The sequence below is a fragment of the Drosophila sulfurigaster genome, chromosome 2R, assembly GCF_023558435.1.
Source record: "Drosophila sulfurigaster albostrigata strain 15112-1811.04 chromosome 2R, ASM2355843v2, whole genome shotgun sequence".
Taxonomy (NCBI): domain Eukaryota; kingdom Metazoa; phylum Arthropoda; class Insecta; order Diptera; family Drosophilidae; genus Drosophila; species Drosophila sulfurigaster.
In genome coordinates this window covers 6,476,054-6,492,356 of record NC_084882.1, presented here as the reverse complement: position 1 = coordinate 6,492,356, position 16,303 = coordinate 6,476,054, and the positions used below count along the sequence as shown (strand labels likewise).

The following is a 16,303-nucleotide window of genomic DNA, read 5'->3' as shown; positions in this document are numbered from 1 at the left end:
CTTTATTTAGAGCTAAGATTGTTTTGAGGAACTTGATCTGTTTTCCGATAAAATACATAATTTCGTTTATTTTTTGGTTTTGCGTACGAATTGGTTAATTTTTGCAATTATCACAACAGGAAACAAAACAGAAAGAAAATTCCAAAACCATTCTTAGCTCTAATTAAAGTACTTATCTAGAGCTAAAAAAAATAAACTTTTCTTATTTTCAAAATTGTTTCAGTTTATGTTATTGTTATTCTTGTTATTATTGTTATTCAATGTAAAGAGTCTCGCACGGGACAAATTCCGCCATGGAATTACCCATATGCACATACATATATTGAAATTTTTATTTCTTGATGCAATTATTGCGTTGAACTAGTGGACCTGTTTCTTTGGTTATAAGAAAAATCAAATAAGAAAGTTACAGTCGTGTGTGCTCGACTGTGAGATACCTGCTACCCATTTTGAATAAAAGCAAAATATTTCGATATTTTTCTCAAAATATACCAAAACTTAAAAAAAATATACCAATTTGTATATTTGGCATATTGATATAGTACTCCATTCGAAATATACCATAGACGGCACAATATACCAGATTGTCAGCCGAAGCAACTAAGACCCCTAGAAATTAGGCGTTTTGTCCATACAAAAGTAGTTCTTTAATAACTTCCACAATTTGTATCTGATCGCATCCAAATTTGCAGAAATCACAATTATTATTATTACCATTCGCAGCTCTAGCTTTAAAATTACGCTTGTTTTTTAATTTTTTTGATTGCCGGGGCTGAAGTGGGCGAGGTAAAAATTTGAAACAATCTTGATCTGCGTGCAAACATAACAAATGCTGTCGAGAATCATTTTAGCTCTATCTCTTATAGTCTCTGTTTCATACGGACAGACGGACATGGCTAGATCGTCTCGGCTGTTGATGCTGATCAGGAATATATATACTTTAAAGGGTCGGAGATGCCTCCTTTTACCTGTTACATACATTTCCTGCCGGCACAAAGTTATAATACCCTTCTACACTATGGGTAGCGGGTATAAACACATATGCATATGTAGTTTACTTAATAGTGTCAACGAAAATCGTCACTTGATTTTCAAATGTTATAACTACAATACATAATGTTAATTATAATTGATTTAGGTTTCATTTTTGTAGACGTTCAATTTTCGAAAACTACCGGTTTCATTACTTTTTTATATTAAATAATTTAGAATAATGATTTACTTTTCATTTTTCGGATATCTGCATCGGATTAATACAAACGCATTGCATATTTCATATTGTGGTATAAATTAGGACAGCCATTCTCATTTATTGCATTACAAGATTCGTAAACAATAAACCGTACTCACAACATCTGTATTCTCATGAAGGAAGCCATTTTATTATATTTGCATAATTTGCAAATTTGGGAGTGCAAAAATAAAATACTTTAGTCAGGAAAAAGAATATCAATGAAAATAGAAATAACTAAAAATGAGTAATTTAATAATGCAATGGAAAAGTTTATTTTGGTATATTGTATTTATTATTTATTTTTTAACACAATTTATTTGTGATTTGCGTTATATGAAGAAACTTTCTAAAACGATCAGTTTTCTGAACAAAATTTGTAAGTTAAATAATTAACTGATTGTCATCGATATCGCAAATTTATCGATAAAAATACCGAAATTTTAGCCAAGATACGACCACACTTTGAGAATCGTTGTCGAATTCGCCTCCCGTCCCGTTTTAACACACAGCCGCTTATGGAAAGATGCCGCGGAATGTTTGAGTTTTTAGAATTTCCAATGATGCGGTCAGTCTAAACAGTGTCATAGAAGAGCGAAAATAAACAAACCAATTTTTTAAACTGGCTCTTCACAATGTAAGTTAAAAAATTAAGTATTCTTGACATTAACCAATTTTAATTGTGATTTAGGGCCAACATAGTCGAGAAGACTTTGCTTGAGTTGGATGAACTGTTGAATATGCCTGAAATGCTTGCCTTGCTGGAGCAGAAAACTGCTCAAACTACACGGAATTCTCCGCAATACTTGTTTGGCGGTTATGATAGGTCAAAAGATAATACCGTCGATTTGCAGCAGGTTCCGTCGACAGCATCTCATACAGAAGGTACAATTAATTATGTGTAAGCAGGTATCAATTCTTAAATTTGAATGTGTTTGCAGAAGCAGCAAAAAATTTGATTGTTGAGACGCAATCTCAAGGCACAGAATTAAGATTGGATGAACTTGAGAATATAAGTCCCGTAATGTCACCGTCTCCTGCAAGTTTATCGAATTTTGTAAGTTCTTACCTTACTCAATGCAACTTGCATATTAAAATTAATTTTTTCCAGTTGCCACAATTAAGCAGCACGCTGGCCAAAGAGAGACAACTGACGCCTAAGCCGCCACAATCCCAACTGGCAAAGGAGTTGCCCCCGAGCTTGCAGAGAGCAATAAACGAAGATTTTGAGTCTAGTTTTCTGGTAAACATGAAAATGGAAAGTCCACTCACTTCCTCACTGTACGAAAGGAACATCGCACAACGATCATCGAGTCCTACTTCAAGAGTTTGCGAATTCATGCGTCCGAATTCAGCTGCATGTGTTAGCGCTAAGCAGACAAATATGAAACAAATCGAGGATATCATGTGGAAAACACATTCCCCAAATAAATTGAAGAATTTCACAACCAAGCCAAATCGGGATGTGGAAGCCACGAATATTGACAGTGTTGCTGCGCTGAAACAGTGTCCTCTGACCAGTACAGAAAACAATGTTTCAACTGAAAATCTCCGAATTAATAATCAAAGAAAGAATGGAACAAAAGCAGTTCAAATTGTTGATAGTGAATATGTTACTCAGGAACAGATGAGTCGCTTTGATTTACGCAAGCGCAACTCACCAGGGATTCTTCATGTTGAAGACGGTCAGTCGAAACTAACTGAGAGGGATCAAACTACTCTTGAACAAAAAATAAATTCTCAGTTGGCCCGACAGCAGTTACAAGGAAATTTGATTAAGATTCGGCCACTTAGGGTTTCCATTGCCAAGCTAAGCCAGACGCTATTAAGGAAAACATTAACAGAGCCGCTTAAAACCAACGATCCTGTGGTGAGATCCATTTAATGTTTCACTTCCTTATACCTTATTTCTTTGTTAGTACTTGAAATTGATAAATATTTCTTTAATGCAGGATACCAAAAGTAGCGCCGACAAGGAGGTTCAGCATAATAATGCTCAACCAATGCTTGTATCCTCAAATCCCCAACATCATCGTTTCAGCAGAATAGTTGCAGCAGATAAAATGGTTTCTAAAGAGCCCAGTTGCAGTAAAATAGAAATTGCACCTGCTCCACCATTATCAAATTCCGCAGACAATGAGAATATTGCAATTGTGCCGCCGCCGCCGTCTAATTTAAGATTCTCTGAAGCAATGTGCAGGACACAAAGCGTAAAACACATTGAGCCAGCTGAAGAGAAAACTGAAGAACAATACGAACAGACTCAACAGTGTGGACGTGATGACATCTCCAGGAATTCGGAAACGATCCAAAAGCTTTGTGATACCGGTACTAAGTCAAGTCAATCTATGTTCGCTCCACCAGAAGTATCTACTTTACAAAAAACGGAAACTCGGAAAAAGGTTCGCTCGAAAAGTAGGCGCAAACAGCCACCCATGGTAAGTATCATAAACATATTGTTGATCTGATTAAATTGGATTAAGATCGCATTATCTATTTGTAGTCCGAAGAGCTTCGTGAATATTTAACATTGCAGAAATCCGTTACCAATCGCCTAAAGTCGAGTTTGCCCAGTTGCGGCAAGCGCAGCTTGTACACTAAAGGCAACTCCGATATAGAGGATAACCTATCGCAATCACAGCAAAATAAACAGCGACCCCTATCCAAAGTTTCTAGCGACATATCTGCGCTGTCCTCAGCAACACAAGGCTTTGCAAATACAACAAATAAATCTGATGTGTGCAAGTCACAAAACTTAAACCAAACTATGTCAAATAATCAGGAGGAGCTGATAAATAAGCAGTTTCAACACGAAGAGCCGCCAATTGTGATTAATGATATGCAATACGACCAAATTCAAGACAACGAGATCCATGAGGACATGCATCTCGAAGGGGATCAACATCGAAATATTCAACACGAAGAGTTCCAGCATCAGGCGATGCCGGCAAACTTCCAAAATAACTTGGAAGAAAGCAGTTTGAAAATGGAAACCTTACGTATGGATACTCCATCACCAACGACGTCATCGACCAGTCAGCAGAGTCTACTAAATGGACCGCCGAGCAAAAGCAAAGTTCCAAGCAAAGCCCTCGATTTACCTCTGAGCAGATCAAAGTTGAAAAATAATAAGCAGAATGCACAAAAACCAGCTACGATTAGTCAGCAGAGTCTGCTAAATGAGCAGCCGAGCACAAGCAAAGATGCACGCGAAGCACTCGAGTTGTCTCTGAACAGATCGCAGTCGAAAAATAATAAGCAGGATGCACAAAAACCGGACGCGATTAGTCAGCAGAGCCTACTAAATGAGCCGCCGAGCAAAAGCAAAGTTGCAAGCGAAGGCATGGAATTGCCTCTGAGCAGATCGAAGTCAAAAAGTAATAAGCAGGATACACAAAAACCAGCTACGATTAGTCAGCAGAGTCTCCTAAATGAGCAGCCAAGCACAAGCAAAGCTGCGCGCGAAGCACTCGAGTTGTCTCTGAACAGATCGCAGTCGAAAAATAAGCAGGATGCCCATAAGCCGGAAAATAAAGCTACGAAAAAACGTCGGAAGCAATCACCATTGACATCGGAGCCACAGCAATCTAAGATAAAAACCCAAAAAAATAAGGAGAGACAGAGACTAGAGGACAGTGAGACGTATCCGCTAAATGAGAAACATTTTGCAAGTTAGTCAAATATAGTATTATTGATAATAAATAATTTAATTTCAATCATTTTTAGGTGGTATTCGTAAATCAGAGCGTGGTCAAGTTCCGCTCTGCAATACTTTTTGTCATACTTTAGACGATCCCTTTGCTTTTATGCGTTCCCCTGACAAAAAATTTGGCAACAAATCAAATACATCGTCAAGAAAGAAATTAAGCAACAATTCAAACGATATTACTTCGAATGGAGACAATACGCTTAAGCGTAAGCGTTATCCACATGAAGACGATGATGCTCAGGGAAATAGTCCTAACAAGAATGTACGGAAAAGAAAGATGACGTCAGCGAACATAGAGTCAACGCCAGATCAGCTTGTGCATACACAAGCCAAGAAACCGAATTTTGCAAATTGGCTTCAAAGCGATTGTAAAAAGAAACCCGAGAGAAATTTTCAAATTATGGCTGACTGTCGTTCACAGAGGGTCTGTAAGTGATGCTTATCATAGCTAATTATTCATGATTATTAACTGTGTTTTATTCTACAGCGACATTGGGTAATTTGGAACATTCGAATTTAAATGGCATTGAGTGTGCTTCTTACCCCTCAGAAATTGGCTGTAGCCTCAGTTATATTAAATTTCAACCATTTCAAAAGTGGGGCATAGCTGGAACCAATTCAACTCTGGTAAGAATAGACGTCAGTTTGTACGTCTATGTATTACATTGAAACCATTAATCATTCGTATGTGTGTTTCTAGAATTTTATTGTGCTTTCTGGTATGCTTGAAATTAAGAATTGGCAGGCAAGTTCGAAGTTGGAAAGTGCCATTTTAAATAATGGTGACAAAGTAGAGATTCCACAAGGTACGTAAACTATTTTAATAGGAAATTAATATTACATAATCATTATTTGTATATTCTAGGCTGCTATTTCATCTTGACAAACTTGTTGAATAAAGTCAGTGTTATGTTATTTAAACGGATACTAACTGACAATAATACGTTAAGTTAAGTAATGCAAATGCTAAGATTGAGATATGCGAACATTTGTTTTTGTTTACGTTATGAAGTATTACAAATTTTTTGTTTATTATTTAAAACAATAACCATAGCTAGGATGCTATAAATATATTTTGTTAATTGGACTTTTTTTTATATATTTATAATAAGACCATCCACCATTTTTTATTAAGGTTAATACTAGGATAAGGCTCATTCTAAATAGATATTCATATCAAAACTTTTCAGCGCTTTAAAACACTGGATTCCTGCTGCAGCAGTAAATGCTCGGTGAAGAATGCCTGGTTGCAAGTAATGCTCTTTGGCTCAACAGCGATTGGTGATGCAGATCAAGAATAGTTGATCATCGCTTTATGGCGTCTTGATATCTATTTCTTCATTTAATCAAAAATCACTGAACTACACCATTCTGTCGCCTAAGTCAGCTAAAAAATGTCTCATATTGTACTTTGGCAATAGGCCAAGAGGCTAAAGTCATAGTTAGCAAAGAGCTACATATGCAGCTTTTATATCAAGGTGGGTATTCTGTAAGCTTGTGTGGGGTGAGAGAAGTACATAAGTCAGACAGTATTACAAGTACTTTTATAAAATGGGCAAGGACATGCGACGACTATATTTTTATCTGGGGGATGTTCACAAATTCAAGTTCATTTAATTTCCATTTTCTCACAATTTCACAAGTTGCACGTTCCGCACATAGCGTGGGTATGTTCTCCCTCTCCTTGCTCACTCTGTCGCGTTCTCTCTGTTTATATGTGTGCATGTGTGCGAGCGTCTGCGTATGTGTGTGTGCATGTGAGACTTCAAAAGCAAAACGCAAACAAGCAAAAGGCAGAAACAAAGCACAACAACAAGAACAACAACAAAGGGTTTCTCATGGTCTGTTTTCTTCTGTTCACCATGGGCATGCAACTTTTTAACACATTTTGCGCGTTTGCTTTGTATATGTAGCAATTTTTAAGAATACGAAAATACACACACACACAGCATGGGTGAAGGGACAATACATCTGTACATATGTATGTATAAAGAGAATGAAACGCATGCAAGAGAAAAGTAAAGGTACTCCACAAATTCTTAGGTGTAATATGTGCATAAATTACAGGGGCTTAGCTCGAATACCAGTTGCCCGTTAATAGTTTTATATTAATAAAACGGAATTTATTTCAAAGTATACATTTTATTTTATTTAGATCTGTGGTAAGCACAATTTTATTAGTTTCATTTGAAAATCGTCGTTTGAAAAATGTATATAAAATTAGACTGCACGACGAAACTGAGAGAAAGTCAAAGAGAAAGATAAGAGCTTTTGTTTCCTTAATATTTCAATACAAATACAAATTGAAGAAACCTCTTTTAAAAGTCTTGGTACGGGTAGCAAACGTAAAATCAACAAACGATGAAATTCTGGAAATGTGGCAGTTGGATGCATGGAATTGTGTGTGAAGTAAGAAATTGCTTGGAGTGTCTTTGTGGCTGGGGAAGCATTTAAAATTAAGAAAAACACCAACTGACATTCATTACCAATGCGTTAACCCAAAATCCTTTGATCAACCTATGGCACAGCGCGACACCAAAAGCACGTCATCACGAGGACGATAATGAAGAAGTATGTTTGTCTGCATGCCTGTGTGTTTGTGTACCCGGGCGTGTATGTGTCTGTGTATGTGTCGTTACGCCCACTGTCAAGTGCACCTCATGCATGCCAAACAGTTTGACAACGCATACGAGAGACCAAAGGAGCAAGCAAACCAGTTGCTCTTTTTTATGCTAAATTTCAATTTGCTTTGGCTAACTAAAACATGCAAGTTTACTTCATTACTATCCAGAATATCTAAACATCGAATATACTTAACCTAAGAGTTAATAAAATCGCTTTCAATCGTTTTAATGATTATAAATAAACAAGTATTACAGTTACCTACACTTATCTTCCTGAAAGTTCTGCATTCCTATCCGTGAGCAGCCCGAGGCTCTTCATTATTTATCGCCTTTATGACACCCCTAGCATGATTGATGTTTGATGATGGGCGATGATGATTAACGCTCGTTGAGACTAGTTCAAGGTTAAGCTTGAGCTCACCAGCTCACCAGCAGCAGAGTCCTAGGTCAGCTGCACCTGTCAGATCTGAAACATCAAAGCTCATTATAAAGGTAAACAAGTTTAATTTTGTGCACACATTTGCAACGTGCATTGCTCATACTCGTAAATTTATAAATCCAGCGCTAAATCTAATAAATTTACACTGAAAGGCTGTCAGGTAGAATTGAAATAAAAATTGTCAAAAATTAAAGCAAATACATTTATTTATATAACTTATATTAAATTTTTGGCATTCGTATCTATTTACAGCTGGTAATACTTCTGCTTGCCTTTTGTTTTCTGTGCGGCGTTGAAATGAGATTTCTGTTATCAAGTATACGCCATGTATGTATCCCACACTTGTCCCACACTCACAATCACCGAAAAGGTGTTCATGCATATTTAAAAAACTCCGCAATGTTTGCTCGTGTGGATGTGTGCTTTTCCAAAGGATAGGTGTAACCTTTCTGTATGCGAGAGTGTCAGTGTCAGTGTCTGTGTCCGTGTCCACAAATCTATTCTGAAATTGGCTAAAGTATCCTCAGACGCCTCTGCATTTGCAAGAACAACAGCAAAGCATAGAAGTGGCTGACCAACAACTCCAGCAAAAACTTTGTCAGCACCTCTGTCTCTCTTGCTCGCATTCAAAATTCTGTTTTCTATCTTTGCTCTTGTTTTATCTCCTTCTCTTTCGCCACATAACGTACCCATGTCAAAATTTAATGTGTTTTTTGTGGCCGGGTCAACTTTGCATATCATATATGTATGTATGTATGTATGTACTCGTATGCCAAAAAGCTGACTACAACGTTTTCGTTTTTGTTGCTATTATATGTTCGTCGAAAGTGTCGCAAAAAAATAAAAATAAAGCCATACTCGTAAGATATCACATTTAATTATTGAATAACTGTACATACAACTAGATTAACAGCTAAATATATAAATTTTTGTCTATTCGACACATTGCATTTGATAGTCTTAAACTATATTATTTCTGTATATGGCACACATTCAAAATAATCATATATGTATGTATATATATATGTATATATATAGACGTATATATTGCTTTTGTACAAGCTGAATATAATGAATGTCACAAATTGCCAGGTGAATAAATTGTGGAAAATTTGTTCAATAGCTGTGTAAATAATTTTGCCACACAACATTAAACTGGCTTTCAATTTTGTGGAGATTTCATTGCCCACTTTTGTGCGTAAATTATGAACAATTTCAAACCGTGAAAACAGTTTCGTTTTATAAAAGTAGAATATTTACTTTAAAATACGCTTAGGTATGCATAAAATCACAAATATTTTGCAATTCATGTATACATTTAAATTATTATGTTATTTTCATTGTGCAGAAAGTGTCTGTCAGATCCGGTTGTTAATTAACCACATTATGAAATGTTAATTTAGTTAGATTTTTGTTGTTTTTATTTTTGCATTCACTTGCATGAGATTTAAATGTATTTCCAGACAAGAGTCTGTGATTATAAATATTTTTCTAATTAGTTCTCATTTTGGAATTGAGAAGGGTTTGATTTGTAGTAGGCCAGCTACATTGGCTTCGGTTATTCGGGTACGTTTGGGCGGTTTTACGGTTAACCTGAAAAAGGGTTTGCATTTGCGGTCGACTTGAATGCGAGTCCGTTAATATATGACTGTGTGTGGGTAACTTTAGTCTCGGAGTTAATTAAGCTGCAACTATTCAAATAGTTTTATAATGTCAATTTGATTGCTTCAAACAACTTAAATTCAGATTAAATATACATTTCAGACTCAGCATAAGAGTTTATATGGGGTATAAAAATCTGTTGATTCTTTGCATTATTAAAAAGAAACACTTTTCAGTCAAATAATTTTTGAGTGTTTAAAAACTATTCGACAACACATAACACATTGTTAAATGTTGGTAAATATATTTTTATTTAAAGATTTATTGTACCAGTAACAATACAATATAAGAAACTAACTCGGATTGAACCTGAATATCATGGGGACGCAAGTTAGAAAATGAAAATTAAAGTTTTAGTATTGTTTGCAGTGACTTTAACTTTAAAAATTTTGAAAATAAATAAATAAAATTTGTATCGTTACGTTATTTTTAAGAAATAAATAAAAGTGAGATTTTTTCATAGTTTCATATTGAATAATTATCAAGGGTATATTAGCGTCGGGTGAAATTCAGCAGCAATTAGAAATCGCGCACAAATTCTCGTTATGCGATTAAATATTTGGATCCGCTCGGAAATGAAAACGGAGAACACAAAAATGAAACTGTTCAAATATTCAAAATAAGTGCAAATAAAATGTCGCCATGTAAGCCACATATGAATTTTGTTGAATATTTGCATTTAAATAAAATGCAATCATGGCATATAAGCATTTAATTCGATTGCACTGCGGAAGTGGAATGAGTAGCGATTTAACTTCCTGTTTCGATACGAGTATGTGACAACACTTTTCAGGGGGACGGGGAACACTTTCAGCTTCATCATAAGCCAAGCCAATAGATGTCCCCATCGCGCAACACAAAACTTCTATGCTCAGCAGATCTGAATGCTTTTTCGAATAGCCATTTGCCATGGCACGCCAAGTGCACATCCCAAAAACACTTAACGTGCCCTTTTGCAAGCGCCCTTAACCCTTTGGCTCAAATTTGGAAATTGATAGGCAGGTGAACTGCAGTCCAGACACACATCCAAAATGTTTTCGCTTACTCGATGCCTAAAGGTATGAGTAATAGTGTAAAAAATTGCATTCAAAGTGCTCTAGTGCCGGCAAAGGCGGCTCAGTTGGTTCAGTTGATACATGTGATGCTCTGCGCTGTTCTGTCCAAAACAGTTAGCTTCAAATGAGCAACAGTTCGTTTCTGGGCCGGAAAGCGGCATATTTCCAGTGTGAACTGACCGCGGGGGTTGAGGTTAGGGTTGATTGGAGCATGCGCATTTGCACTCTCGCGAATTGTAGTAGAAAGAGGAGTGAAATTGTAGTACGAGCAATAACGGGAGCTAAAAGTACGAAAAACGTAGTAGAAAGTGTAGTGAATATTTCGTTGTAATTGTAGCAGAAAGTGCAGTATAAAGCGGAGCAAACATTATGCAAAGAACGAATAGAATTGCAAAAGTTTTATTTAAATTCGAATAAAATGACAGGACGAAAATACATTTTGCACAATTTGTGTACAATTATGGAAGTATAATAGTAGATATATTAATTAGAACTATTGTAATAAAAGTATAAAGAAAATATCCTTAGCATATTGAGCAACAAACTAATAATAATGATAGGAGCTATCAGCTGTTAGAACACTTAGCTAGCAGCTGGCAACGGCAGCTGACTTCGTTATCAGTCCGACGATTTCCCATTCAATGGCAATGGCAGCAAGCTCACTGGAATGGGTTGCAACTGGAAGCCTCTTAGTTGGTCGTCAGTTGAATATTGCTTCGGCAACGTTTTCGGTTTCGGTTTTGGTTTCGGCTGTCGGTTGATTCATTCGTCTTGTTGTCGCGAAAGTTTTGGGCCACATTCATTGAACGTTTGTGTTTTGATTCAGTTCCTGGTCGGCGTTGCACGTTAACGGTACCTTTCGAAAGGCCGCAGCCATTGGCAACCGAGTACGCGTTCGAATCGGAAACCGAAACCGAAACAGAAACAGAAACTGAAACCAATAACGAGCCCAGTCCGCAACTGAGGCACAACAAGTGACGCTATTCAAATTGAAATTTGAATACCATTTTAGTGTTGTGTAGTTAGATGTCGCGGGGTTTTTAAAAGTTTTTTAACACACCAATTTTAGGTGGGCGTTAATTGTTATCCAGTGCTAAATATAAACCACAATCAATTCAATGAGCGTACTATAATATCACCAATTTGTATGCCGCGTGCGTGATCTGATTGATATTCAATATCCATATTCAGATCTTGTTAGAGGTAATGTCAACAACGAATCATATAATACAAATGTGAAGTGTTCAGTTAATAAATATTTCTGATGACGTTCAACTTTATTATAGTTACTCAAAAATACATACTCTATAAGATTGTGACTATATACCTTAAATCGTTGCACAATTGTCACCAATTAATTATTAATTTTCTTTTAATATTTTTCCCTTTGTATTTATTGTATTTAAATAAAGCCAATTATCAAGATCAGAATAAGTAATATCAACTAAATCTGATTTTAGAAATATTACAAAATCAGGTAGACAACGTCAAGTAAATTTACTGAATCTGTGGGGTAATGTGGAAGACTTATCTGGGAAAATGTAACAATGAATATTTTCTTTTTGGATACTTTATAAATGTTAAAGTTTATAAAAAAATATTGATTTATTTAATCATAAGTTTGGAGAATAAAAAGAATTATACTATCGTAAAATATTATGAATTTGGTTTCAAAAACTAAAACAATTATCTTACCTGAGTTAGATTGTGCGAAATTTGTAAATCATTAATTTTTTGGTTCATCGATTATTTCAAGATACAATATTTAATTAGAAGCAGAGCAAGAGCAAAAGCATCATAAGAATATTTGCTTTGCTTTTACTAAGATAATTTGAAGCTCATTAGAGAATAACAAATTTAATTAGAGCCTAGTTGAAACTTGTACAACGCTACAAGCAAGGAGCGTGTTAGGATCATCTAGAGAATATTGTGAGCATAATTTTCCATTTCGTAATCATACACATATGTTTTCATATGTATGTCTGAGGGGGCAAGCGACGAAGGAGGCCGTCAAAAGGAAAACTCACTTTGAGCCAAGGAATTGTTTGCGGAGTGGCAAGTTGCAAGTGGCAAGTGCAAAACGTGCATCCTTAAGCGCACAATGTCGTGCAACGACTACCGCAAATAACAACAACAACAACAACAACATTGCATCACCAACAAGAAGTGAAATACTGCAATAGCAATAACAAATACCCATTAAAATGCAGGAAAACTCGAAACCAGAAAGGAAAACAAAAGAGAGTGGGAGAGAGCAAGAAACCCCTTTCTTGCAAATAAGAATAATAATGGTACAAAAGCAGAGTACAATTGCAGCAATTGAAAATGGGTTTCGTCACTAGCACGCTTTTAGCCAAGATTTGCCCATTTTCTCGTTGCTATTTTTTAGCCGCACCCTTTGTTGGCAATTCGTATTTCAATAGCATTGTAATTGAGTTGTGAATTTATTCTAATTTAATCCCAGTATGTTGTGCAATGCTATAACTTAATGAAATCATAGCAGCTGGTTGGATAGTTGGATTCTATTTGGGGCAGTGACAGATCTCATGCTGCAGTTGCTGCTGGGTCACAACTTAATCAACTGACATTAAATGCCCATAAACTGGCTTTTCGTAGGTCAATAAATTAAGTAATTAATTGATGCGATGTGAAGCTCTGGATTGCCATCGATGAAATGCAGCATCATCTGACTGCTGCCCCCTTTCATTTGCGTGGTTGGTGGTTGCTGGTTGGTGTGAAGGGGCAGGGAGGGAAGTGTATGACTGGCTCTTGGTTATCCTCTGTTTGTCAGCTGCTGGCTCAGCTATTGTTGTCCGTGCGAAAGCCCGAGCACACAGGCTTTACCATGACAGCCAGCCATCGATAAAGACGAACATAGCTTCCTGTCGTGCAATTAAAAATACCCATAAAACGTGAAAATTCTTTGACTCCAATAGCGACGACAACGACGATAAAAACAACAACAGCAGTCATAGTCAAAGTGACCATTGAACAATTTACAAGGCATCTGCAAAATGAACAACATCATGCGGACAATTTTCAAATGATGCCTCCTCTCTCTCACTCTCTCCTTCTCTCTCTGTTCATTGGTGTTCGCCAGCAATCTGCTGTTCCTGTCACGTTTCATCTCTTTCTACTCATTTTCTGCTTCCCTCTTTCATTTATTTCCTTTCCTCCTCTCGCCTTTTGCTCCTCTCTGTAGTTATTTAGCGCATTTTTAATTAAATTTTCGCTTGAATTAGCCTCATTTCAGTCACGTGTTAATAATAACAATCAAACGTTCTGGCACAAATATCCCCTTCCCCCCTCCCCATCCACATCCCCATCCCCATTCCGATTCCCTTCTCGATTTCGTATTCCCTGCACTCTTTCCATACCGTTCATAAATGATGACAGGCGTCGTGACTCTTGCCGTGACGTAAACCTTCCGAATGATAAGTATTAACTTAGTACGCCCAATTGATTTTGGCTACGTTTTAGAGATTTATGAGCAGCAACTGGCCCGACAGCGGATTATAATTATACCCTGCAGGCACTTGCCACCATCCCAAGGAAAATTCTCTGCTAGGGGTAGACTTATTTTCATAATAAATTCGTTAGCATCCTCTTTATTTGTAGATCTTCTATTTATTTACTACAACATTAATCGGTTATTCTTTGATCACAGGGTATCTAGCCTTCGAATACTCTCCACAAGAGCAACAGGTTTTCATTTGTTGTTGTCATTTTTGACGTCGTTGGTTTGTCGCTTGTTTATGACTGTTAAGCGACTATAACTGTTTCTGGCTTAGCGATAAGCTATACCCTAACACTTGTATATGGGTAAATAAATACAATATTTGTGTACAATATTATGCATTAATTAGTGAGATAGTCGTTAACAAACTGTAATACTCGTATGAACTGGAAATATTTTGTGTTTGCTTGCACAGGATTGCAAATTTTGGTTTCGCGCAGTTAAATCCTCTAATTTAGTAGCGCCGACATTTATGGTTAGTCTGATCAAGAATCTCTGTGACAAATTTGGTATAATATTTCTTAATTAATGAAATGAGTAATATTCATTCTGAATTTAAATGCCACTCGGTAGTACATTTCAGGAGTATTGGAGTCTTTCACGTCTAATATTAGAATCCAAACCTTAAGGTCTTACTAAATTAATTACACGTATAGCCGGTGGCACAAAATCGCACAGTATCTAAAACTCAAGGAATTTCAATGAGCGTACAATTTTGTATGCGCATTCCATTTGCTGCAAAGACAAGCCAAGCCAAGACTATCAAATTCCCCATGAGTAAAGTCGCGCATATTTGTGCTAGTTACGAAAAAAGGAAAACTTTTTATTCATAAATTTTGAGAGTGTTTGCGGCATGCCGAACCATTTGAAGTAGCTGGGAATGAGGCGAGATAGCGGGTGTTGCAATTGCTGACAGCGGCAAGCCGAAAATAAGAAAAATCTGTCAACGACATTTTACAATTTTCCACAGCCACAGTGCAGCATCCTCACGGCAAAGTCCTCAACTACAGCCCTTCTATCCTTCCATCCTCCGAGATACCATGGACCACAAAATATGCCAAAGCGCGCGTAAATTGATTTAAACGCGGCAACGCAGAGCAGACACATCCAGTAAGCAGAGCAGAGCAGAGTAGAGGGGACTGAGGGTATGGAGGATGTAGACAACACATTAGTCCATCACATGGTATCGCATGGCAAAGGCAAATGCAGAAACATTGCTAAAAGCGAAAGCGAAAGCGACAAGTGAAAAGCTGTGAAAAGCTTCTAGCAAAAAGCAAATGCAGCAGCTAATTAAGCTGGCTTTAAAACTAGAGTTTGAATTCTCAGTTTGCATATAACATATATATATATACATATATATACTACGTATTGAATAATGTGCTGTGGGAGCAGCTTTTATTCAATTCCTTTAAAGTTGGCTATTTCCATTAATGCAAATTTCAAGTACATATATTGACCAATTTTAAGAACTCCATTAGCAAGAGTTAAACGTTTCCCTCTCACCTTGCTAAAAACTTAATTAATATAGTACTTTCTGAAAAGATGTTATTCAAACGTATTTTAAATCAGCATCAGCATGGTTAACTGAAGAGCTGAATTTAATTAGCTGGTGAATTGAAGAAAAATACTGTCCCAAAATAAATGTAACGAACAAACAAAACCAACAGCTAACTAAAAGATGTGCTATCAAAAGTACAGATAAAGTAATCACACAGATACAGCTACATACACATACACACATACACAGTCTAAGAGGGGATTAAATACAGATATATAGATAGATTCTCTCTTATTTCAATGTTTTTAAAAAATTCTAAAACAAATGAAAAGAGGTTTATCGCTTTTGGTAGTTGGCTGGCTGATAGATACCCTACACATCACATAACATATGTATGTATTTAAAGTGCTGTGTTGTGGAGTACTTGTGTGTATACTGTTATCGATAGTGTGTGGATACAGAAGATAGAGTAGTGAAAAGCGCAAGAAATGGCCAAGGCTCTGCACACACACATACTCATATATACAAACATGGCCATATGTACACATTGATAGCTTCAATTAAGTGC

General features: G+C 36.5%; 2 protein-coding genes across 2 annotated transcripts in view; both read left to right on the top strand.

Annotated features, from left to right (window-relative positions):
* The first annotated feature begins 3,975 nt into the window (after positions 1-3,975).
* On the top strand, positions 3,976-6,027 carry LOC133837438 (nuclear transcription factor Y subunit beta). The gene is made up of 5 exons (XM_062268206.1): positions 3,976-4,902; positions 4,958-5,368; positions 5,428-5,567; positions 5,641-5,746; positions 5,806-6,027. The coding sequence occupies exons 1-5, from the start codon at positions 3,999-4,001 to the stop codon at positions 5,892-5,894; spliced, it is 1,650 nt and encodes a 549-aa protein (XP_062124190.1). The 5' UTR covers positions 3,976-3,998; the 3' UTR covers positions 5,895-6,027.
* Positions 6,028-11,552: 5,525 nt separating this feature from the next.
* Positions 11,553-16,303, top strand: part of LOC133837756 (uncharacterized) — a 59,152-nt gene continuing 54,401 nt past the window's right edge. The window contains exon 1 of the mRNA XM_062268614.1: positions 11,553-11,923. The gene's annotated coding sequence lies outside the window, so the exon portion shown is untranslated. The remainder of the gene's footprint in view (positions 11,924-16,303) is intronic.

Bases quoted from the DNA above. Each gene is read 5' to 3' on its own strand.
- LOC133837438 (XM_062268206.1), top strand. From the start codon at position 3,999: ATGTCAAATAATCAGGAGGAGCTGATAAATAAGCAGTTTCAACACGAA. The intron at 5,369-5,427 runs GTAAGTGATGCT...TTTATTCTACAG, and splicing joins CTGTCGTTCACAGAGGGTCT to CGACATTGGGTAATTTGGAA. The intron at 5,747-5,805 runs GTACGTAAACTA...TGTATATTCTAG, and splicing joins CAAAGTAGAGATTCCACAAG to GCTGCTATTTCATCTTGACA.